Genomic DNA, 24,973 nt, shown 5'->3' with positions numbered 1-24,973 from the left:
ACATTAAAGCTGGTGCAGACACACTTCAGATGCTAGTGTTCACATATGTGTGTTTTCCTATGTGTTTGTGTGTGTGTGTTCTCAGCTGCTGTGTGTTATACAGGGTGGGCCGCAGTAGCTCTTCTCCAATCAGGCAGTGGGCCTAGGAGGCTCTAGCCAATCACAGAGCAGCGTTAGGTCACAGGGGGTTGAGAGGTGAGAGAATGGGTGAGGCTCTGGGGGTACCTCCCAGAACAGTTGTGTGGGGAACCTGGTCCTGAGGCCACTCCAGGGTAGAACGACTGCCCCCTCTGATTGAAGCCACGGACGATCAAGTCCGACTGCGGTACTGCAGGCATTGTTTGCAGAAAACCGGATCCCCTACCCAAAAAATGTAAATCTTCGTGTAAATAAGTAAAAAATGTAAAGACAATCATGGTACCAACAATTTCTTCTAATACACCAGATGTCCTTGAACCGATTATTAAAACATTGCGTACATGTGAAGTTATGAGGATAATTTAGTTGCTAATGTAAATCTACAGTACCCCGGTCGGCATTCAACTTGAGTTAAGGATCCGCATGCTTTGTTCGGCTGGCGCCTATCGGAACTCAGCTAGGTGAGCCAAACGAGTGTGCTCTCATACTCCCTTAAAAAACCTTCGCTTGAAAATGAGAAAAAAGCGCCAATAGTACTGTTTGTCCATTTTGAGACGCTGTAGCCAGTATACACTTCCTCAAAATAGAACAAATTCATTTTAAGATACCAACAACAACAACAGAAACGTCACAAAATGTTGTCATAATATATGCACGAACTGCTCAAACTGTTTCGAATGGGAAGCATAAATAGTTTTAGTAAATGGTTTAGTAGTTTTAAGTTCCTTGGCGTACACATCACAGACAATCTGAAATGGTCCACCCACACAGACAGTGTGGTGAAGAAGGCGCAACAGCTGCCCTTCAACCTCAGGAGGCTGAAGAAATTTGGCTTGTCACCCAAAACCCTGACAAACTTTTACAGATGCACTATCGAGAGCATCCCTGCGGGTACAGCCTTGTACGGCAACTGCACCCTCCTCAACTGCAAGGCTCTCCAGAGGGTGGTGCGGTCTGCACAACGCATCACCGGGGCAAACTACCTGCCCTCCATGACACCTACAGCACCTGATGTCACAGGAAGACCAAATACATCATCAAGGACAACAACCACCCAAGCCACTGCCTGTTCACACCGCTACCATCCAGAAGGTGAGGTCAGTACAGGTGCATCAAAGCTGGGACAGAGAGACTGAAAAACAGTTTCTATCTCAAGGCCATCAGACTGCTAAACAGCCATCACTAGCACAGAGAGGCTGCTGCCTACATTGAGACCCAATCACTGGCCACTTTAATAAATGGATCACTGGCCACTTTAATAAATGGATCACTGGTCACTTTAATGAATGGATCACTGGTCACTTTAATAAATGGATCACTGGTCACTTTAATAAATGGATCACTGGTCACTGTAATAAATGGATCACTGGTCACTTTAATAAATGGATCACTGGTCACTTTAATAAATGGATCACTGGTCACTGTAATAAATGGATCACTGGTCACTGTAATAAATGGATCACTGGTCACTTTAATGAATGGATCACTGGTCACTTTAATAAATGGATCACTGGTCACTGTAATAAATGGATCACTGGTCACTTTAATAAATGGATCACTGGTCACTTTAATAAATGGATCACTGGTCACTGTAATAAATGGATCACTGGTCACTGTAATAAATGGATCACTGGTCACTGTAATAAATGGATCACTGGTCACTGTAATAAATGGATCACTGGTCACTTTAATGAATGTATCACTGGTCACTTTAATAAATGGATCACTGGTCACTGTAATAAATGGATCACTGGTCACTTTAATAAATGGATCCCTGGTCACTTTAATAAATGGATCACTGGTCACTGTAATAAATGGATCACTGGTCACTTTAATAAATGGATCACTGGTCACTTTAATAAATGGATCACTGGTCACTTTAATAAATGGATCACTGGTCACTTTAAACAACGCCACTCTAAATAATGCCACTTTAATAATGTTTACATATCTTACATTACTCATATCACATGTATATACTGTATTTTATACCATCTATTGCACCTTGCCTATGCTGCTCAGCCATCGCTCATCCATATACTTACATGTACTTATTCTCATTCACCCCTTTAGATTTGTATGTATTAGGTAGTTGTTGGGGAATTGTTAGATTACTTGTTAGATATTACTGCAGAACTAGAAGCACAAGCATTTCGCTACGCTCGCATTAACATCTGTTAACCATGTGTATGTGAGCAATAAATGTTATTTTATTTTTGATTTCAAATGAGCGGATGTAGCACTGAGCTACTGTAGGCTGCAATGTCACTTCCTGGAGTATCTCAAACGGCGCATGTTATGTCTCCATGAGACGCCATCTTAACCGACTTCAGTTGGTTTCAAAGCGCTATAGAGGCTTCACATAAGAATGATGGTGTGACGTGGTCAATGGCTTTGTCCATTCATATATACCGTCAATGGGTCACACTGATCACACAAACACGCATGAAACACATTTGATACACACATGGTGGTGTGATGCTGTGGGGTGATGTCCATTTTATTTATTTTTATTGAACCTTTTTTTAAAAATATATATAAATATAGGACAAAACACACATCACGACAAGAGAGACACCACAACACTACATAAAGAGAGACCTAAGACAACAACATAGCATGGCAGCAACACATGACAACACAGCATGGCAGCAACACAACATGGAAGCAGCACAAAACATGGTACAAACATTATTGGGCACAGACAACAGCACAAAGGGCAAGAAGGTAGAGACAACAATACATCACGCAAAGCAGCCACAACTGTCAGTAAGAGTGTCCATGATTGAGTCTATGAATGAAGAAATGGAGATAACTGTCCAGTTTGAATGTTTGTTGCAGCTCGTTCCAGTCGCTAGCTGCAGTGAACTGAAAAGAGGAGCGACCCAGGGATGTGTGTGCTTTGGGGACCTTTAACAGAATGTGACTGGCAGAACGGGTGTTGTATGTGGAGGATGAGGGCTGCAGTAGATATCTCAGATAGGGGGGAGTGAGGCCTAAGAGTGTTTTATAAATAAGCATCAACCAGTGGGTCTTGCGACGGGTATACAGAGATGACCAGTTTACAGAGGACTATTGAGTGCAGTGATGTGTCCTATAAGGAGCATTGGTGGCAAATGGTAAAGAACATCTAGCCAGTCGAGAGCACCCTTACCTGCCAATCTATAAATGATGTCTCCGTAATCTAGCATGGGTAGGATGGACATCTGAATCAGGGTTAGTTTGACAGCTGGGGTGAAAGAGGAGCGATGACGATGTGTCTATGGAGTGAATTGACAGTGTATGGTACGTGTCGTGAATGTCCCATAGTGATAGCAGGAGTCTCTTTGCTAGGCCCTTCTTGTCTGTCCCTCCCTGCTAGATAAATCAGCAGCCTTGTCTGCGGTTGAGACACTTTGTGTGTGCTTCTCACAATCAGGCTTAGCATACACTGCAAGCTGTGTTGGGGGGTTTATCCTTCTAATCAAGATAAAATGACACACACACACACACACACGCACGCGCCGCATTTAAGCATCTCAATCCCAGAGCATGTTATGATTGTGATAAAAGCAGAACATCCCGGAGGAGAGGGGAACAGAGAGTGATATCACAAACATGAGGGGCATCACTCTAAGGCATCCGCTATCTCTAAGGTGACCCAGCTGTGATGTCATCTGCACAGATTGATATCAGCACAGAGAGTCGGCTCTGGTTCCCCGGGCTGAAAGTCCAACAGAGAAACACGTGACTCACTAAAAAGAACCTTTCCCTCTTGTTGTTCACTGTTTGCCCAATCATTCAATGAATTGTATGAATGCTCGAACACACACACACACACACACACACACACACACACACACACACACACACAGTGAGAGGCATCCTGCTTACATGTGATCTATAATTCAATAAAGTCACCTCTCCCTATGTGGGAGGAAATCTTGCTGAGAGGGGCCAGATAAATGAGAGGGTGGGGAGGGAAGGAGGAGGGGAGGGATGGAGGTCGGAGGGGTAGTCAAAGAGATTGACTAACATTAAAGCTAGAAATGGGGAAAGGGAAAAATGGAGAAAGAGTAACTCTAGTACCTGAGGCGGGGGGCTGAGGCGTTTAGACGCTGGTGCCAGAGAGCTTTTACGAGTCTGCGGTCAGACAGAAATAAAATTCAATGGAGCGACTGAATGGTCTGTCACACACAAACACACACACATGCGCGCACACACACGCGCGGTTGAATGGCCTCTGAGAAATCACTGTTGGGTTTTATAATGTCACAGTGATTCCACGTCTCCATCACCCATAATGCATTGTGACTGAACTAGCATTCTGAGACACACATACTCAAATCGCTGTAAAGGAGGGAGGGATACGGACAGCAGGGGAGAGACATACAGCTCATTGAAATGCCAATGTGACTTAGTACCGATACGGATATTCCGGGAGATGTTGGTAGCAGTAACGTTGATAACAACCACATGATTTAAACGTCGGAACTATGTGGATGCCACGATAGCAGTGATTCTCTCTCTCTCAACGAGCCATGACAGAAGAGGTGTTTTAAGGGGGAGAAAAAGATTGAGAGAGAGGGGTGGAGAGGTAGAGAGAAAAGGTCAAAGATAAAGAAGCTCTCGGTGTCCCTCATACACACACACACACACACGCACAGGTTGCTTAGTGTGGTATCCAGTGTCGTTGCCATGGAAGTTATGAACGATCACAGGATTCTGTCTGTCTGTAATAGCAGGAAGGTTTTGGGAGTGTTATTACACTCAGCTACTGTTCTATTACTGGACATGTTTCAGTTGGTAAAGCATGGCTTTAGGTTGTGGGTTGTGGGTTCCATTCCCGGTGTCATATATTACAATATTATCACTATCTTATGTTAGTGTGGTTATTGCTCTGGGCGCTCCCATCTGACGTCGGGAGACATGTCTTCTTACAATGGGGTATTCAATGTGCCACTGTGTGTGAACACGCCAGTCTGTATGTTTGAGATCAGTGGATATTAAATCCCGTTTCACTGACCTCCAAAACAGCAAGTCATCCTCCAAGCAAGAATGATAATGATGATGGTTCTCCTAGTCCAGACCAGGCGTTTGAGGCTGATGAGGCAGAAACATACCATTAGACAAGGCTGAGGGGGAGGGGGGGGGGGGGGGGGGGGGGGGGCGTCATGGTTGGAGTAACCACTTTGGAGAGGGGCGGAGACATAAGCATGAAAATATGGGGGAGAAAACAGAGGGTTTAAACCAAGCCTCTCTTAAATGGCCATTGCTCTTCATGCCACTCTGAGTAGTGTTTGTAAGTGTTCGTCAGTGTATTTCTGAGTAGGAGTTGTGGAGGGTTTTGATAGGTTGAATGGAAGGATGGATGTGGAGGAGTATGAAACAGACAAGCAAGACCAAACACATTACCTCACTAAGTGGTGTTGTGTGCGTGTGTGCGTGCGTGCGTGTGTGTGCGTGTGCACGCCTGTGTGTTATCGGGAGGGGAAAAGGTGATCTCCCTGCCTGGGAACTCCCTACCCTTGGAGAGGGCGCCGAGGGTGGCACCACACACACACACACTGTTTGATCTCATGATCGGGTTAGGGCTGAGACTAACAATAGCCCCAATAGTTCGGTGTTGTGAGCATTTTCCCACTAGAGTGGGTAACCTCTCCCCTATCTCTCCCCTACACACGAAGCTCACGTGAACCGCTCACACAGATTGTGTGTGTGTGTGTGTGTGTGTGTGTGTGTGTGTGAGGCAGGCAGGCAGGCAGGCAGGCAGGCTGAAATTAGGGGTTTTATGACTGGATCATGCCTCTCAGAGACCCTTCAAGATGGAGGGACCTAACGGTTAGCTCTCACAAAATGGAGGAGTAGTGAGGTGAGGAGAGCAAGACAGAAACAGGACAGATAGAGGTACAGTAAGAGAGCGAGAGAGAGAGAGATCTATTTGCAGAGTATCCACATTAATTTACTGTCAGTGTATAGGCTGTAGTTGCTTGACTTGAGGCTTTGAATGGGATTCTCTCAGACCAACCAATGGTCAAATACTCCCTGTGTTTGAAATGGAGAGCTTTCTGGTAGGGCAAAAGTTCTCCTGGTATTTCCTTACCAAAAGTTTGTTGTGGATAAGAAAGATTGACAAAGGGAGGAATGCAAAGGAGAGGCAAAAAAAAGAGAATACATTTAATGTAGAAAAGGTGTGTGTGTGTGTGTGTGTGTGTGTGTGGAGAGAGAGCCAGTTCCAGATCATAATGTGATAATGGAGTAAGAATAGCAGCTTGGCCTCCACCCATTTATATTCACACACACACTGCTCCATTTTCACATCAGTCTCTATGGAGCCTCCTTTATTTTATCCCAGAGAGGAGGAATATGTGTCTTGTCTATCCCAGGGAGAGGCAGGCAAGGCTAGGCACAGCTCACAGCACCATGGGGGTGTCTCTCTGGAAGTCCTCTTTTAGAATAACACAGCATTAATCAGCACTATCTCAACAGAACAAATGTAGAAATGAATGTGTCTAACATATTCTTTCTTTAATCTTCTCTTTACTGTCTTCCCCTGTTCAATAGTCTATTCAGTCATGGGAAATCTGCTTTATTTTTGTATCAAATGATATTTAATAGTCGAAAAGCTTTGGGCCTCAGCAGAGAACAACTTCAATCAAAGGAGTTCCTTCTTTGTGACCGTGTGCTGTTGAGACGTTCGCAAGACTCATCGTGTCTCTCTTCCTCTTTCTTTTCTTCTCTTGTTTCACTCCGTCTACAGAATAACTCATCTGCCTCCCTCCGTCACAGCTCCACTTCAAACGCTAAACATTCCCCCACTGTTTCCCTTATATTCTGAACATTTGCCTTGGCATTATCTTAATATTTTGCAGATCTTTTTTTTTTTTTTTAACGAGTTTCTCTTTTTGTCACTCTTCATAACCCATCCAGTGGCGTTGAATTATCAGTGACTGTTTGCTGAAAAGAGACTGATATTAATGTGTTTCGGTGTTATTCATAAAATACCCCTCAAACAAAATGAAGTTAAGTAAATCATACTGATGTTGTCGATCATGTTGAGACCCACAAATAACCCCTCCTTTCTATTTACGTTGCCTAGGTGATGCCGGAGCAGCTGGTGTTGCTATTGGAGATTCTGCTGGAGGAGGAGGAGCTAAGTGTGACATCACTGCATACGATCAAGAGAACCTACGATCTACCGAAGCAGGACGCTGAGGTAACACTGCACACACAAGTGGATATAGTATGAATAAGCTGGAAGTAGAAACCTAAGTATTGATGTAGTTTACTCCAGGGTTAGGGGACAATAATATATTTACGAATATATATATTTAGAATAATACATACAGTACCAGTCAAAAGTTTTGACACACCTACTCATTCAAGAGTTTTTCTTTATTTTTGTTACTATTTTCTACATAATAGAATAATAGTGAAGACAACAAAACTATGAAATAACACATATGAATTCATTCTCTCAACCAGCTTCACCTGGAATTATTTTCCAACAGTCTTGAAGGAGTTCCCACATATGCTGAGCACTTGTTGGCTGCTTTTCCTTCACTCTGTGGTCCAACTCATCCCAAACCATCTCAATTTAGACAGCGCCGGAGAAGATGGCTAACGTTTTACATGCTCCTAACCAATTGTGATTTATATTTTAAATTTAAAATTTTAGCTTATTTTGTACATTATACTGCTGCTTCCATCTCTTATGACCGAAAATAACTTCTGGACATCAGAACAGCGATTACTCACCACGAACTGGCAGGAGCTTTTTTTCTCTATTAACGAGTCTGACGAGCCCGACGTGAACGACATACTGCTTTTCCGGGAACAGGCCCAAATCCCCATCATTTGCGTGAAGAGACAACGGAGAAAAAGAGGACGGAGGTCAGGTTGCCTTCTGAGAATTTGTAGGCGATCGAATAAACCCCCCCCTGCCTTCCGTTCTACTAGCTAACGTGCAATCATTGGAAAATAAAATCAATGACCTACGAGGAAGATTAAACTACCAACGGAACATTCAAAACTGTAATATCTTATGCTTCACGGAGTCGTGCCTGAACAATGACATTACCAACATACAGCTGGCTGGTTTTATGCTGTATCTACAGTGCCTTGCGAAAGTATTCGGCCCCCTTGAACTTTGCGACCTCTTGCCACATTTCAGGCTTCAAACATAAAGATATAAAACTGTATTTTTTTGTGAAGAATCAACAACAAGTGGGACACAATCATGAAGTGGAACGACATTTATTGGATATTTCAAACTTTTTTAACAAATCAAAAACTGAAAAATTATTCAGCCCCCTTAAGTTAATACTTTGTAGCGCCACCTTTTGCTGCGATTACAGCTGTAAGTCGCTTGGGGTATGTCTCTATTAGTTTTGCACATCGAGAGACTGACATTTTTTCCCATTCCTCCTTGCAAAACAGCTCGAGCTCAGTGAGGTTGGATGGAGAGCATTTGTGAACAGCAGTTTTCAGTTCTTTCCACAGATTCTCGATTGGATTCAGGTCTGGACTTTGACTTGGCCATTCTAACACCTGGATATGTTTATTTTTGAACCATTCCATTGTAGATTTTGCTTTATGTTTTGGATCATTGTCTTGTTGGAAGTCAAATCTCTGTCCCAGTCTCAGGTCTTTTGCAGACTCCATCAGGTTTTCTTCCAGAATGGTCCTGTATTTGGCTCCATCCATCTTCCCATCAATTTGAACCATCTTCCCTGTCCCTGCTGAAGAAAAGCAGGCCCAAACCATGATGCTGCCACCACCATGTTTGACAGTGGGGATGGTGTGTTCAGCTGTGTTGCTTTTACGCCAAACATAACGTTTTGCATTGTTGCCAAAAAGTTCAATTTTGGTTTAATCTGACCAGAGCACCTTCTTCCACGTTTGGTGTGTCTCCCAGGTGGCTTGTGGCAAACTTTAAACAACACTTTTTATGGATATCTTTAAGAAATGGCTTTCTTCTTGCCACTCTTCCATAAAGGCCAGATTTGTGCAATATACGACTGATTGTTGTCCTATGGACAGAGTCTCCCACCTCAGCTGTAGATCTCTGCAGTTCATCCAGAGTGATCATGGGTCTCTTGGCTGCATCTCTGATCAGCCTTCTCCTTGTATGAGCTGAAAGTTTAGAGGGACGGCCAGGTCTTGGTAGATTTGCAGTGGTCTGATACTCCTTCCATTTCAATATTATCGCTTGCACAGTGCTCCTTGGGATGTTTAAAGCTTGGGAAATCTTTTTGTATCCAAATCCGGCTTTAAACTTCTTCACAACAGTATATCGGACCTGCCTGGTGTGTTCCTTGTTCTTCATGATGCTCTCTGCGCTTTTGACGGACCTCTGAGACTATCACAGTGCAGGTGCATTTATACGGAGACTTGATTACACACAGGTGGATTGTATTTATCATCATTAGTCATTTAGGTCAACATTGGATCATTCAGAGATCCTCACTGAACTTCTGGAGAGAGTTTGCTGCACTGAAAGTAAAGGGGCTGAATAATTTTGCACGCCCAATTTTTCAGTTTTTGATTTGTTAAAAAAGTTTGAAATATCCAATAAATGTCGTTCCAGTTCATGATAATGTCCCACTTGTTGTTGATTCTTCACAAAAAAATACAGTTTTATATATTTATGTTTGAAGCCTGAAATGTGGCAAAAGGTCGCAAAGTTCAAGGGGGCCGAATACTTTCGCAAGGCACTGTACCTAGAGAGTTTTCATCTGTATTTTTCGTAGCTGTCCACATACCACCACAGACGGATGCTAGCATTAAGACTGCACTCAATGAGCTGTATACTGCCATAATCAAACAGGAAAACGCTCATGCAGAGGCGGTGCTCCTAGTAGCCGGGGACTTTGATGCAAAGAAACTTAAATCCGTTTTACCTCATTTCTACCAGCATGTTAAATGTGCAACCAGAGGGGAAAAACTCTAGACCACCTTTATTTCACACACAGAGACGCGTACAAAGCTCTCCCTCGCCCTCCATTTGGCAAATCTGACCATAATTCTATCCTCCTGATTCCTGCTTACAAGCAAAAATTAAAGCAGGAAGCACCAGTGACTCTGTCAATAAAAAAGTGGTCAGATGAGGCAGATGCTAAGCTACAGGACTGTTTTGCTTGCACAGACTGGAATATGTTCTGGGATTCTTCCTATGGCATTGAGGAGTACACCACATCAGTCATTGGCTTCATCAATAAGTTTACATACACCTTAGCCAAATACATTTAAACTCCGTTTTTCATATTTAGTAAAAAGTCCTTTGGTCAGTTAGGATCACCACTTTATTTTAAGAATGTGAAATGTCAGAATAATAATGATTTTTTTTCAGCTTTTATTTCTTTCATCGCATTCCTAGTGGGTCAGAAGTTTACATACACTCGATTAGTATTTGGTAGCATTGCTTATAAATTGTTTAACTTTAACGTCCACAAGCTTCCCACAATACAATAAGTTGGGTGAATATTGGCCCATTCCTCCTGACAGAGCTGGTGTAACTGAGTCAGGATTGTAGGCCTCCTTGCTCACACACGCTTTTTCATTTCTGCCCACAAATGTTCTATAGGGTTGAGGTCAGGGCTTTGTGATGGTCTCCAATACCTTGACTTTGTTGTCCTTAAGCCATTTTGCCACAACTTTGGAAGTATCCTTGGGGTCATTGTCCATTTGGAAGACCCATTTGCGACCAAGCTTTAACTTCCTGACTGTCTTGAGATGTTGCTTCAATATATCCACATAATTGTCCTCCTTATGATGCCATCTATTTTGTGAAGTGCACCAGTCACTCCTGCAGCAAAGCTCCCCCACAAAATGATGCTACCACCCCTGTGCTTCACGGTTGGGATGGTGTTCTTCTGCTTGTAAGTCTCCCCCTTTTTCCTCCAAACATAACGATGGTCATTTGGCCAAACAGTTTTGTTTCATCAGACCAGAGGACATTTCTCCAAAAAGTATGATCTTTGTCCCCATGTGCAGTTGCAAACCGTAGTCTGGCTTTTTTAAAGGCGGTTTTGGAGCAGTGGCTTCTTCCTTGCTGAGCGGCCTTTCAGGTTATGTCAATATAGGACTCGTTTTACTGTGGATATAGATACTTTTGTACCTGTTTACTCCAGCATTTTCACAAGGTCCTTTACTGTTGTTCTGGGATTGATTTGCACATTTCGCACTAAAGTACGTTCATCTCTAGGAGACAGAACGTGTCTTCTTCCTGAGCGGTATGACGGCTGCATAGTCCCATGGTGTTTATACTTGTGTACTATTGTTTGTACAGATGAACATGGTACCTTCAGGCATTTGGAAATTACTCCCAAGTATGAACCAGACTTGTGGAGGTCTACAATTATTTTTCTGAAGTCTTGGCTGATTTCATTTGATTTTCCCATGATGTCAAGCAAAGAGACACTGAGTTTGAAGGTAGGCCTTGAAATACATCCACAGGTACACCTCCAATTTACTCAAATTATGTCAATTAGCCTATCAGAAGCTTCTAAAGCCATGACATGAATTTTCCAAGCTGTTTAAAGGCACAGTCAACTTAGACTTCTGACCCACTGGAATTGTGATACAGTGAATTATAAGAGAAATAATCTGTCTGTAAACAATTGTTTGAAAAATTAATTGTGTCATGCAAAAAGTAGATGTCCTAACCAACTTGCCAAAACTATAGTTTGATAACAAGAAATTTGTGGAGTGGTTAAAAAACGAGTTTTAATGACTCCAACCTAAGTGTATGTAAACTTCAGATTTCAACTGTACATACCCCAACCAGAAGCCATGGATTACAGACAACATTCGCACTGAGCTAAAGACTAGAGCAAGGAACGGGACTCTAACCCGGAAGCTAATAAGAAATCCCGCTATTCCCTCCGACGAACCATTAAACAGACACAGTGTTAAAACAGGACTAAGATTGAATTGTAATATACCGGCTCTGATGCTCATCGGATGTGACAGGGCTTGCAAATCATTGCAGACTACAAAGGGAAGCACAGCCGAGAGCTGCCCAGTGACATGAGCCTACCAGACGAGCTAAACTACTTCTATGCTCGCTTCGAGGCAAATGACACTGAAACATGCACGAGAGCACCAGCTGTTCCGGACGACTGTGTGATCACGCTCTTCACAGCCAATGTGAGTAAGACCTTTAAACAGGTCAACATTCACAAGGCTGCAGGGCCAGACGGATTACCAGGACATGTACTCCGAGCATGTGCTGACATTTTCAACCTCTCACTGTGCGAGTCTGTAAAACCTAAATGTTTTAAGCAGACCACCATAGTCCCTGTGCCCAAGAACACTAAGGTAACCTGCATAAATGACTACTGACCCGAAGCACTCACGTCTGTAGCCATTAAGTGCTTTGAAAGGCTGGTCATGGCTCACATCAAAACCATTATCCCAGAAACTATAGACCCAGTCCAATTTGCATATCACCCTAACAGATCCACAGATGATGCAATCTCTATTGCACTCCACACTGCCCTTTCCCACCTGGACAAAAGGAACACTTATGTGAGAGTGCTATTCATTGACTACAGCTCAGCGTTCAACACCATAGTACCCTCAAAGCTCATCAATAAGCTAAGGACCCTGGGACTAAACACCTCCCTCTGCAACTGGATCCTGGACTTCCTGACGGGTCGCCCCCAGGTGGTAAGGGTAGGTAACAACACATCCGCCACGCTGATCCTCAACACAGGGGTCCCTCAGGGATGAGTGCTCTCCTACAGTCCCCTCCTGTACTCCCTGTTCACTCATGACTGCACAGCCAGGTACGACTCCAACACCATAATTAAGTTTGCTGATGACACAACAGTGGTAGGCCTGATCACCGACAACAAAGAGACAGCCTATAGGGAGGAGGTCAGAGACCTGGCCGTGTGATGCCAGGACATCAACCTCTCCCTCAATGTGATCAAGACAAAGGAGATGATTGTGGGCCGAGGAAAAGGAGGACCGAGCACGTCACCATTCATATCGACAGGGCTGTAGTGGAGCAGGTTGAGAGCTTCAAGTTCCTTGGTGCACACATCACCAACAAACTAACATTGTCCAAGCACACCAAGACAGTCATAAAGAGGGCACAACAGAACCTTTTTCCCCTCAGGAGACTGAAAATATTTGGCATGGATCCTCAGATCCTCAAAAAGTTCTACAGCTGCACTATCGCGAGCATCCTGACTGGTTGCATCACTGCCTGGTATGGCAACTGCTCGGCCTCCAACCGCAAGGCACTACAGAGGGTAGTGCGTACGGTCCAGTACATCACTGGGGCCAAGCTTCCTGCCATCCAGGACCTCTATTCCAGGCGGTGTCAGAGGAAGGCCCTAAAAATTGTCAAAGACTCCAGCCACCCCAGTCATAGACTGTTCTCTCTGCTACCACACAGCAAGCGGTACCAGAGCGCCAAGTCTAGGTCCAAGAGGCTTCTAAACAGCTTCTACCCCCAAGCCATAAGACTCGTGAACATCTAATCAAATGGCTGCCCAGACTATTTGCATCCGTTCACCTACGCGGTTGGAACCAAAAATCTCACATTTGGACTTATCAGACCAAAGGACAGATTTCCACCGGTCTAATGTCCTTTGCTTGTGTTTGTTGACCCAAGAAAGTCTCTTATTTTATTGTTGTCCTTTGGGGCGGCAGGTCACATACTGGTTAGAGCGTTGGGCCAGTATCCGAAAGGTTGCTAGATCAAATCCCTGAGCTGACAAGAATTTGTTCTTAACTGACTTGCCTAGTTTAATAAAAAATAGTAGTGGTTTCTTTGAAGCAATTTGACCATGAAGCCTGATTCACCCAGTCTCCTCTGAACAGTTCATGTCCGCCTTGGTCAGGGAGGTGACGAAGAACCCGATGGTCACTCTGACAGAGCTCCAGAGGTCCTCTGTGGAGATGGGAGAAATTTCCAGAAGGACAACCATCTCTGCAGCACTTCACAAATCAGGCATTTATGGTAGAGTGGCCAGTCGGAAGCCACTCCTCAGTAAAGGGCACATGACAGCCCTCTGGGAGTTTGCCAAAAGGCACTTAAGGACTCTCAGACCATGAGAAACAAGATTCTCTAGTCTGATGAAACCAAGATTGAACTCTTTCGCCTGAATGCCAAGCGTCACGTCTGGATGAAACCTGGCACCATCCCTACAATGAAGCATGGTGGTGACAGCATCATGCTGCGGGGATGTTTTTCTTTGGCAGGGAATGTGAGACTTGTTAGGTTGGAGGGAAAGAGGAACGGAGCAAAGTACAGAGAGATCCTTGACAAAAACCTGATCCAGAGCCCTCAGGACCTCAGACTGGGGCGAAGGTTCATTTTTCCAACAGGACAAAACCCCTAAGTTTGCACTGCGATGCAGTGTCTTAGACCGCTGCACCATTTGGGAGGTTCCATCCACAAAGTTTTTAATGCTTATCAATTGCCTTGCACCAAGGAAATACAAAATACTAAAATACTACACTGGACTCTTAAAGAATGTCATTTAAATGTTAATTGTGTTTTTTTGATCACAGAAACAATGAGAAAATTTGGAAAAATAAATAATGAAATGTTAATTATGTAAAGCAGCCCGTGCAATCATCTTCCAGAGAGCAGCCCCAATCGGCCCGAGCCCCAAGTAATACATTTGGGCCAGATAACTCACACTGGAATCGGCCCGAGCTCAATCCCTGCATCGTAGCCAGCCATAAGTAATGCTGCCGAAGGCGGCCCAGACTCGGGCCACATGACGTTAGCCAGATCCACTGTGCTAGCTGGGACGCAGTAGGTTTCCCTTCTCCACCCGTCATTTTTAAAAAGACCCGACGGAGCTCATTGCCTTCTTCAATAATGCAAAGACGGGCAGCATGAAGGTCTTGTCATTGATTTGGCTGGAAAGGGGTATAAATTGTGCTTTACAATGGTATTCATATTACAGTTGACCTGGAAGTATTACGTTTTTGGGGAGCTAAAATAAGGTCAATTGTACGTTACAGCGCGATGTACAAAAGTGTGTTAGCTAACTTTACACTTTAATGGTGTTTATGCGTAGGATAAGGTGTGTGGGGGGTTGTGGTGGGAGTTACGTGTGTGTGTGTGTGTGTGTGTGTGTGTGTGTGTGTGTGTGTGTGTAGGGGCTTTACTGTACTCTAGCATTAAGTGCAGCAGTCAGAGTAAGCACAGCTGTGTTAAGGCTGGAAACTAAACAACTTAAGCTGTCTTTAACACATGCCCTGTCTTGAAAAGAATTAGTTGATACATTTTTCCCCCTCTTATATGAAGCCGTAGTCATTACTGTATATGACCTTTTTGGAAGGAGAAATCAATAATTGATGTGTAGCTCAGATGTTAGTTCATTTACGGTAGTCATGCAGTTAGTGTTTGGTGCTGTAAAATGTTCAGTATACTGTACACTGTATGTACTGTAGGGCTACATTATCAACACCATTACGTTTTAGTTGAACAGAACTGAGCATCTTTTGTTTGGGACCTATTAAAATAATGAAAATCTTCAGCCAGGAATGAAAGACTTCCTACTGAGAATGTGCTTCACTTCTAAGAATCAATTGGGTGTAAGAATAAAAGACTGTAAAGGATGTGAGTGTACAGTACTTGGCTGGCCTTCAGTGGTTCAACATGAGAAGGTCTCTGTCTAGGCCTCTACAGTCTGGCTGGGGTTAGGAGGCCAACAGAGATGTACAAATACCAGGGGAAAAAACTAAATGGTCCCTAAAAGTGGTCACACAGACACATGCGCACGTGTGTCCAGCCATTCCTCCAATGCTTTTTCTTTCTTACCCTCCAACCTTTCCACAAAATGAATGATCAATGTGTTTGAAAGGTTAAATAAATAAAAGCTTAAGTGCAGCGTCACTTCTCTCCTGTTATGTTAGGTTAGCAGTGTTTACTTCATGGAGGTGTAGCTGGTTAAAGTGTGCAAATTCATCACGCTTGATGTGCTGTCTGTTATGGTTAGTGCTCCGTCCTTCCATTTGAATGGTGTAGAATGTGTGTGAGATGTGCGTGAGCATTTAATGTAGTGTGAAGGATAGCGTGCGAGCACTGGCTTCAACGCATGTGGGTCATTCCATTTCATTTCAGCAAGTCATGACACCCACCATCTCAGATTGTTCTGAAGTCGTTTCTGTAGTCAGATAAGCATTACTGCGACATTATTAATTTGAAATACAATTTGATATTTGAGAAATTAAGCTAATTTGATTGCACCCAAATTGGCCATTTTTATTTATACGATTCATATAATATTCAATAAATATAGTACCTAACATCTGATTATGACCAAACTTTTTTCTAACAATAAGTAAGACATGGTCAAAAGCTACCCACGGATGTAGGATGGTACATAACCCTAACAACTTCAATGACTAATTTCTCTGAACAGGGGATAAAAACATCACCAAATACACTGAGAATACATTACATAGTATGAAGAAGCAATACTCCGAGCCGCAGCTCCATACTACTTGTCAAACATAGAGAACTGATACTATATACTCATTGTTGGGGTGGGATTGGTGTGGGGGGCCCGTGGAGGGCTTTTGACCATTTCTTAGAATTTCTCATGTTTTAACTCATTGTTAGAAAAAAGCTTGGTCCAAATCAGATGTTAGGTACTATAAGAGAAAATTGCCAATTTGGTTGCAATCAATTAGCTTAATTTCTCAGAGATCTAATTATATTTCAACAAAACAATGTTGCAAAAATGCCAATCTTACCCGTTTCTAACAACAGAAATCATAGCAGAACAATCTGAGATTGTGGATGTCGAAATCCTATTGTGGTTTTTGAGGTGGAACGACCCATGTGTGTGTGTGTGTGACTGCATGTGGCAGTGTACTGTATGAGTACTGTATGTGTGTGCATGTATGAGAGTGAATGCGTGACTGTGGCTCGCTTCCTTTCATGTGTGTCTCGTGATGTGTGGGTTGGTGCTTATGCGTGCGTACGTGTGTGTGTGTGTGTGTGGGCCATTTGTCGGTCAAGCATACAGGGCACATTGTACCACAAAAGGCCTTAATGCCCACGCTAGGTTGAAGGGTCCTGTCAGAGAGGAAAGGAGTCTGTTACACCAAACCACACCAAAGACACTCCTCATGTGTAGAAGGCGAGCAGCAGGAGGAGGACGACAGAGAGAGAGAAAGAGACAGATAGACAGAGAACTGCAGGGTTGGCATCTACGTTTCATAAAGATGTTTTACTCTGTTTAAAAATCATTTAGACATACAGTAACCTTTTACCAGACTATAATGGAAAACTGTAATTTATTAACACATTTTGGATATTATCAACAATAAAATACTGTGAAAATCTTTTACTGTAGTATAATGTAAATGATGGTGCATTGTGGTAAAATTGTGGTGGCGGGGAAAGGATCACTGTATTTTGAATGGTACTGTAATTCCATCCCGCAGAATACAGTGCTGTACCGTACTGTATTTTTGAAGCACCAAAAACCTTTTGACCACTAGTGGGTGCATGGTATTGTTGGCGTGCCTTGTAAGTGCCTATATTTGTTGCAGCCATTGGTAATAGTGCTTTTACCCATTTAAAATGTATAGGAGACAGATTGGTATTAAGTCTTGAACCTTAAATGGTTGAGCATTTTGGCCTTGTAGTCTCTCCCAGTATGGAAGCCTTGTTTATTTTTCAAATGATTTCACCAGGTAAGTTGACTGAGAACCGTTCTCATTTACAGCAACAACCTGGGGAATAGTTACAGGGGAGAGGAGGGGGATGAATGAGCCTATTGTAAACTGGGGATTATTAGGTGACCATGATGGTTTGAGGGCCAGATTGGGAATTTAGCCAGGACACCAGGGTTAACACCCCTACGATAAGTGCCATGGGATCTTTAATGACCTCAGAGAGTGTTTTAACGTCCCAGCTGAAAGACAGCACCCTACACAGGGGGGTGTCCCCAATCACTGCCCTGGGGCATTGGGATATTTTTTTAGACCAGAGGAAAGAGTGCTTCCTACTGGCCCTCCAACACCACTTCCAGCAGCATCTGGTCTCCCATGGACTGACCAGGACCAACCCTGCTTAGCTTTAGAAGCAAGCCAGCCAGCAGTGGTATGCAGGGTGGTATGCTGCTGGCTTGTTAAAGCCTTTAGAAATGGAAGGGATATAAAACACTAAATATTCATTGATATGCTGTGATATGTAAACACATTACCTTGCAGCCATCCTGCTTGCACCAATCCCCTGTAATTACAATAACAATACATTGAAATACAAACCTCACTCCCGTCAATTAATTTATTTCATTCATCCATTCATTCATTAATACATTACAATTACGGTAGGATTTACTTTTTTACAGTGTAATACAGTCAATTCTACGATATTGTACTGTCATTACATAGTACTTGCTTTGATACCATATTTACATTACTGCAATACGAAATACAGTAAATTACTTGCCAATTAGCTGCCTGTAAGTTACTGTCAAATTCACAGCAACCCCTTTACAGTGCAGGGAAGGAACATGATCAGCAAGTTTAGGCCAACATGTATTGTAATTAATGTGCGTATCTCTTTGAATGCCCTCCAGGCCACCCTGATCTGCTGCCCCGCGCAGCCCCAGCAGCTGCTCTCTGTGCAGGGTTGCATTCCTGGGGAGAGCCCTGGGGGTAGCCAGCTGCCTGGTGCCCCTCTCACCCCCTTCTTACCCCCCTCACTGGGCCTCTGTCTCTCTCTTGAGGGGAGACGCACCAATTACACAGGACATTCCTACATTTATTACACCACACACACACACACACACATATCCAGGATGTCACGAGCAGGATTGATTGATTGCAAAAATGAGAGACACGAAGAGGTTGGGATCTGAAAAAGCAAATGCTGCTGGACCTATTGAAAGAGCAAGGTGGGAAAAAAGAGCAGGAAAGAGAGGGAAAAGAACAGTGAAATGGCAGTAAGTGATGTGATATTACTACGGTTGCAAAATTCCTGGAACTTTCAATCAATTCCCGGTTTAAATTATAAGAGAGAGAGAGAGAGGGAGGGGTCATCTGAGGCCTACGAAGCTCATGTTTATTCAGAAGGCTGCAGAGGTAAAGGGAGCGTTCAGAGACGCTGTTATCCAAGGAGCGTTGCCCGGCTCTGCTTCTCACGCCCCCACACCAGGTGGAAGGGAAAACAGAGTGTGTGCGCATGTGTGTGTCTGTCCATACATCTGTGTGGGTGTGTGAATCCTCAAGCGAGACATAAGAAGGACAAATAATCCTCAGTATTGCTGCTTCCATCTAGGTAAATTTATCGTCTAGGAGAGAGACCCCCCCCCCCCCCCCCCCCCCCCCGGTAGCATTAAATCACAAATCACTCAAGTCACGAGGCTAGTAGAATAACAGCGTAAGACTAGAACACACACACACACACACGCACGCAAAAACATGAGGAGGGATGATGATGATGGAGGCGGGGACAGAGCCAGTCTCTGATCTCTCCGGTCACCGTGGTAACAGAGCTCCCATTGATCCTCTGGGAGAAAGGCCAGGCACCATCCTACACACGCACGCACGCACACATGCAGAGAGAGTGAGTGTGTGAGAGAGAGGGAGAGCTTGCTGGTCTAAAATGTTTTGTATGTCTCCTATCATGAGCTCTTCCAATATGTGTGTTTCAGGTGAGGCATCGCTGGTGTGAGCTGGTGGTCAAACACAAATACGCTCAGGCTTATGGAGATGTGGAGCACTTCCTCATACACGACCAGGTAACACTCACACACACACGCTGCCTCTCTCTCTCACACAACACAGACTCTTGTGCAAAAGCATGTTGTGGGTGTGTATCTGTATGTTAGACTGATTGTATTTGTGTGTGTTGTCTCTCCAGGCCATGGGTGTTTATCTGTATGGGGAGCTGATGATTCAAGAGGACTCTAGACAACAGGCTCTGGCCAGGCGCTGCTTCTCATTGGTCCAGAACGAAATGGACCAATCAGCTCGCAGAGTGGTAGAGGAGATGGTCCTATGAGGTGGCACACAAAAGGTACTGACCCACCCAGCTGTGCCGTCTCAAAATTATAGGTACCATTTGTTTCTGAACATTATTATGTTAAAAGTGATAATGGTCCCTTGTTGATTATGCCCTGGTTAAAGTGGGATCATATTGCTCTGAAACTATTTTGTATTATCTCTAGCCTCAGTATGGTAGATAGTGGGCAGACATATACTTCCTCTTCAGTGCTATGTTTTCTCTAGCTCCTCTGCCACGTTTAGATGTGTGTAATGGGTCTTGTTTCGGAGTGCTACTGTAAAAGGACTCTTTGTTTCTGGGTGTAGTGACTTGGCCACCTCTCTCACACATTCCTCCTTGAGCTCTCTCTCTGTGTGTGTGTGTGTGAGCGAGAGAGAGAGAGCTCAGAACGCTGCCTTTTCTGTGGTTTCTCAGGAGCGCCGTCAGGATGTGTTTGTCAGGGCAGGAATTTGGGAATGTGTTCCTCAAACAAACAGACAGTAGAGAAGGAGAGAGAGAGAGGACTGTGTCTCCGGTTAGCCCTGTGCAGATTTTTACTGTGTTTACCCTGAAATTCCTCTGTTTGTGTGTGTGTGTGTGTGTGTGTGTGTGTGTGTGTGTGTGTGTGTGTTTGTAACTGCACTGTCACCCACTGGGAGGGAAGGTGGTGTCCGGCTTCTCATAACAGCAAGGGTTTTATTTGTTTCTTCCCTCCCAACGAGGAGAATAGAAGAGAGATTTATGATTCAGACCAAGAGGGAGGAGGAGTGAGGACGGGTCTCTTTTAAAGGAGTAGAGCAGGAACACTAGAACTTGTCCTAAGAAAGCACGGGCCATTCAGGCTACCTAGCCCACTTCCAAGTCATGTCCAATCAATTGAATTTACCACAGGTGGACTCCAATCAAGTTGTAGAAACATCTCAAGGATGAAAAAATGGAAACAGGATGCACCTGATCTCAATTTGGAGTCTTACGGCAAAGGGTCTGAATACTTATGTAAATAAGGTATTTCTGTTTTTATTTGTAAAAAAATATATAATAATCTTAAAACCTGTTTTTGCTTTGTCATTATGGGGTATTGTGTGTAGATTGGTGAGGAAAAAAACTATTTGATCAATTTTAGAATAAGGCTGTAACGTAACAAAATGTGGAAAAAGTCAAGGGGTCTGAATACTTTCCAAATCCACTGTATATGTGAGAAGGCGGTTCTTTTCGGAGGTGCTGCTAAATGCTTGTCCAGGTCAAGCAGAGAGACATACAGGCCTCACCCCACAGATAGATAAATCCTTTATCAGGCCGTGGCCAAGCAAGAGCAAGACGGGAAAGGTGCTTTCATCCACACAAACACCGAGGACAGCTTTATGTGTGTGCAGAGGGGAGGAGAAAGGTTTTCCAGGCGAGCGCTCTGTCTGTCTACTCTGACAAATCACTTTACACGCGCGCACGAAACGCACACTCTGCTGAGGCCACAGTCCGTCAGCCTCCTGTCACAGTGGCTCTCTGTCACTGTCCACAATAACATGTCTCCCTGTCCGTCAATAACAAGACGGCCAGTCCAAGCTTTCCTTCTTTCTCACCCCCTCTCTCTCTCTCTCTCTCTCTCCTTCTCTTCGCCCTGTACATGCCTGTGGAATCCCTCCTGATCCTCTTACTGAGGGGCATATCGCCGGTGTAGCGGAGCATAGCGAATGGCAGAGGGGGATAGGAGAGGGAGAGTGAGAGAGAGAGAACGCCACAGGTTTGGCCTTTCATGTCTAGGCTGCAATGGTTACTGGTGTGATGACGCTGAGGGGGAAAAGAGAGAGACGGTGTGAGAGAAAGGGAGAGACGGTGTGAGAGAAAGGGAGAGACGGTGTGAGAGAAAGGGAGAGACGGTGTGAGAGAAAGGGAGAGACGGTGTGAGAGAAAGGGAGAGACGGTGTGAGAGAAAGGGAGAGACGATGTGAGAGAAAGGGAGAGACGGTGTGAGAGAAAGGGAGAGACGGTGTGAGAGAAAGGGAGAGACGGTGTGAGAGAAAGGGAGAGACGGTGTGAGAGAAAGGGAGAGACGGTGTGAGAGAAAGGGAGAGACGTGTGAGAGAAAGGGAGAGACGGTGTGAGAGAAAGGGAGAGACGGTGTGAGAGAAAGGGAGAGACGGTGTGAGAGAAAGGGAGAGACGGTGTGAGAGAAAGGGAGAGACGGTGTGAGAGAAAGGGAGAGACGGTGTGAGAGAAAGGGAGAGACGGTGTGAGAGAAAGGGAGAGCGAGGATTGACAGGTCTCGCCTTTAATGTCAGGATTCTGCGGGTTCCTGGCACAACTGAGCTAGGGATAAAGAGAAGAAACGAGAGAGAATGGGAGAAAGAGAAGAAGCGAGAGGAAAAGAAAGAGAGAGTATCCTGGTCTTTCATGTCTGCTTTGGGAGGGTTCCTGGCGTGCTGATTTGTGACTTAAGATAAAATCACATTGCCAGGGATTACCACCCAGGCCAGACCCTGCCAGCTGCTATGACAACCGGAGGCTCCACCGCTCAGCCGCTTGCAATAATAACGTCAAATAAGACATGATGATCTGACAGGGTGTGTTTGTGTGGGTGATGATGAGAGGCCCCATGTAGGGGGGAGGGGCAAACTTTTGGATTATGTCTGTCTATGTGGGTGTCCATGTGCATGGTGTGTCTGTGTGAGTGTCCACCAGTCAGGCAGTGACCACTCTCCCACCAGGTACAGAGCTTAGCTGATTGGTGAACAGTGATTGATCTCCTTTGTTCACAGTGGCTAAGTTCTGCACCTAAGGAGAGAATGACGCACAGAATCAGACAAAGAGAGAACAATGGAGAGAGGTGGAATGAGAGGATAAGTTGACACCATTTCCCTCCTCCCCCAATGTGTAAACCATATGAACACTTTTGCATGCAAGAGAAATTCCTGTCTCCTGTCTCTGCATGTCTGAAGATACCCTACGCTGGAGTGGAGATGTACAGTCGGGATTCAGTAGTGAGTGAGTGTGCGTGCTCCGTGGGAATTCAAACTTTGAGTCTCCTAAGTTTGATGTGCTGCAGTTACTAATAAGCCAAGCGTTATGCTCCCCTGCCCATTCGGTCTCTGTCGCTCTCTTCACCCGCTCTCTATTCTCTCTCCCCTCCCTTTTCTCAGTTTCTCTCGTCATCCTCTCTTTCTCTTTACGCTCTCCTTCATTGTCTCTGTGAGCTCGCTCTCTCTCTCTCTCTCTCTCTCTCTCTCTGGGTGGACTGATGGTGATGGGGAGGGATGTGGGACACAGGAGACAGTGCTAATGAAAATGAGAAAGACAGGCATTGCTAATGCTGCTGCTCAGTGCTCAGTGAGCCACTTTGACAATGGGCCCTGGAGGACTGTCTTCTTCCACTTCCTTACCTTCCTCTTCCTCCCCCTTTTCGTTGTCCTCTTATTTTCAAACTCCAGCAGCACTAACAAATATGTTCAAGTCCAATTCGGTACAGCAGTATCTGTGGTGGATCTTTGCTATAAGAACTACCTGATCGCTCAACGCCATCTCTTCTTTGAGCGTATGGAATCGGAAATAAATCTTTGGACGTTGAACTGTTGAACAAGCTCAGACCGTAACTAATCAAAGGCGCGTTGCCGCCAAGAGCATTGCTCTTTACTTTAAAAAATCATTTTAAAAAGGTGATTAAGCTTGAGCTGACATCAGCAGAATGTCAGGAAAATTGCCTTCAAATGGCCAATGCTTTGTGCTGCTCTGTAACGCACTTTTGATTGTATCCCGACCAATGGATCAGAATGAACATACTGGACTGGAAAGGTAATTGTGGTGTGGTCGGTGGCGGGCTGGGAAGAGCTGGTATAGCCCTATGGTCTTTTCTTTCTCTAACAAAATGGCCGCTATAAGCGAGGACAGATGTGTGAATTAGAAATTAGGTCCATGTGGAGCCTGACTGGAAAATGCTATATTTAGGGCCCGTTACAAGAGTAATGACTATCAAAGGCTTCTAAAAGAGAGGAATTACCATCGGAGACGATATCTAAAGCCTGATTTATTATAGTCTAATGGAAGGGAAATGGGCTTGCACATCAAAGCACGATGAAAATGTATAGAAAGAGCATTTTCACTCTAATGCCAGAAGTAAACCTAAATTTGTTCACTTTAATATCCTAAGTAAACCTCACTTTTTTCTATTTTTATAAGCTTACTGTGAGGTGCCATATTCCTGGCCTGGGACTAACTGTTTTCCCAGCTTGGCTCCAGCATCTCTGACTTGCTATTGGTGTTTTAATATGGAGCTGAATGCATGAATGGAACTCTGAGAAATCAGAGCCATGTTAGAATTACAGCCACCTGTTCTTACTTAACCGCTTTCAGTGAGAAGTTACTGTTGCATTGTGGTTGAATATAGGCCCTCAATTCATATTGGAAGACTGTGAAAGAGGCTTGCCTCCCCGAGATGCGGGCGTGTCTCAGCAACAAAGACCAAAGGCAACATTTCATTACAAAATGTTGAAGAAGAGAGCGAGGACTAGTCTAGGACTGTGCCTCCTGTGCCTACTGAGCTGATAACAGTACTACTGAATGACTGGCTCAGTTCAGCAGGAACAGGAGTCCAGCCCATACCAACACACGACCAGACAGGCAGCCATCGGCATCATCCTCCAGCCCCTACGCAACGACAACACACATGAATGATACCCTCAGCGGACGCATACCAAATGGCACACTATTCTCTATTTAGTACATTACCTTTGACCAGAGCACATTCCCTACATACAGTGCATTCGGAAATGCAAAACACACAAAGCAAAAACAGGTTTTTAGATATATTTTTTTGAATTTATTTAAATAAAAAAAATAAAAAACGATAAGTATTCAGACCCTTTGCTATGAGACTCGAAATTGAGCTCA

General features: G+C 44.3%; 1 protein-coding gene across 9 annotated transcripts in view; it reads left to right on the top strand.

The window, feature by feature from the left end:
- aopep (aminopeptidase O (putative)) overlaps positions 1 to 24,973 on the top strand; it is a 121,501-nt gene that overhangs the window by 93,949 nt on the left and 2,579 nt on the right. For 4 of the 9 annotated variants that reach the window (XM_036980085.1, XM_036980083.1, XM_036980084.1 and 1 more), the window contains 3 exons: positions 7,217 to 7,333; positions 19,764 to 19,850; positions 19,973 to 20,128. In XM_036980085.1, coding sequence (XP_036835980.1) covers positions 7,217 to 7,333; positions 19,764 to 19,850; positions 19,973 to 20,113 — 345 coding nt within the window. In that variant the 3' untranslated portion in view covers positions 20,114 to 20,128. Of the gene's footprint in view, positions 919 to 7,216; positions 7,334 to 19,763; positions 19,851 to 19,972; positions 20,167 to 20,986; positions 21,101 to 24,973 lie in introns of those variants that run through there. The other 5 variants (XR_005052096.1, XR_005052098.1, XR_005052097.1 and 2 more) reach the window with 5 other exon arrangements.

The sequence above is a fragment of the Oncorhynchus mykiss genome, chromosome 6 (assembly GCF_013265735.2).
Source record: "Oncorhynchus mykiss isolate Arlee chromosome 6, USDA_OmykA_1.1, whole genome shotgun sequence".
In the NCBI taxonomy this organism is placed as follows: Eukaryota; Metazoa; Chordata; class Actinopteri; order Salmoniformes; family Salmonidae; genus Oncorhynchus; species Oncorhynchus mykiss.
The sequence above is the reverse complement of the archived record's forward strand: the minus strand, read 5'-3'. Positions and strand labels throughout refer to the sequence as shown.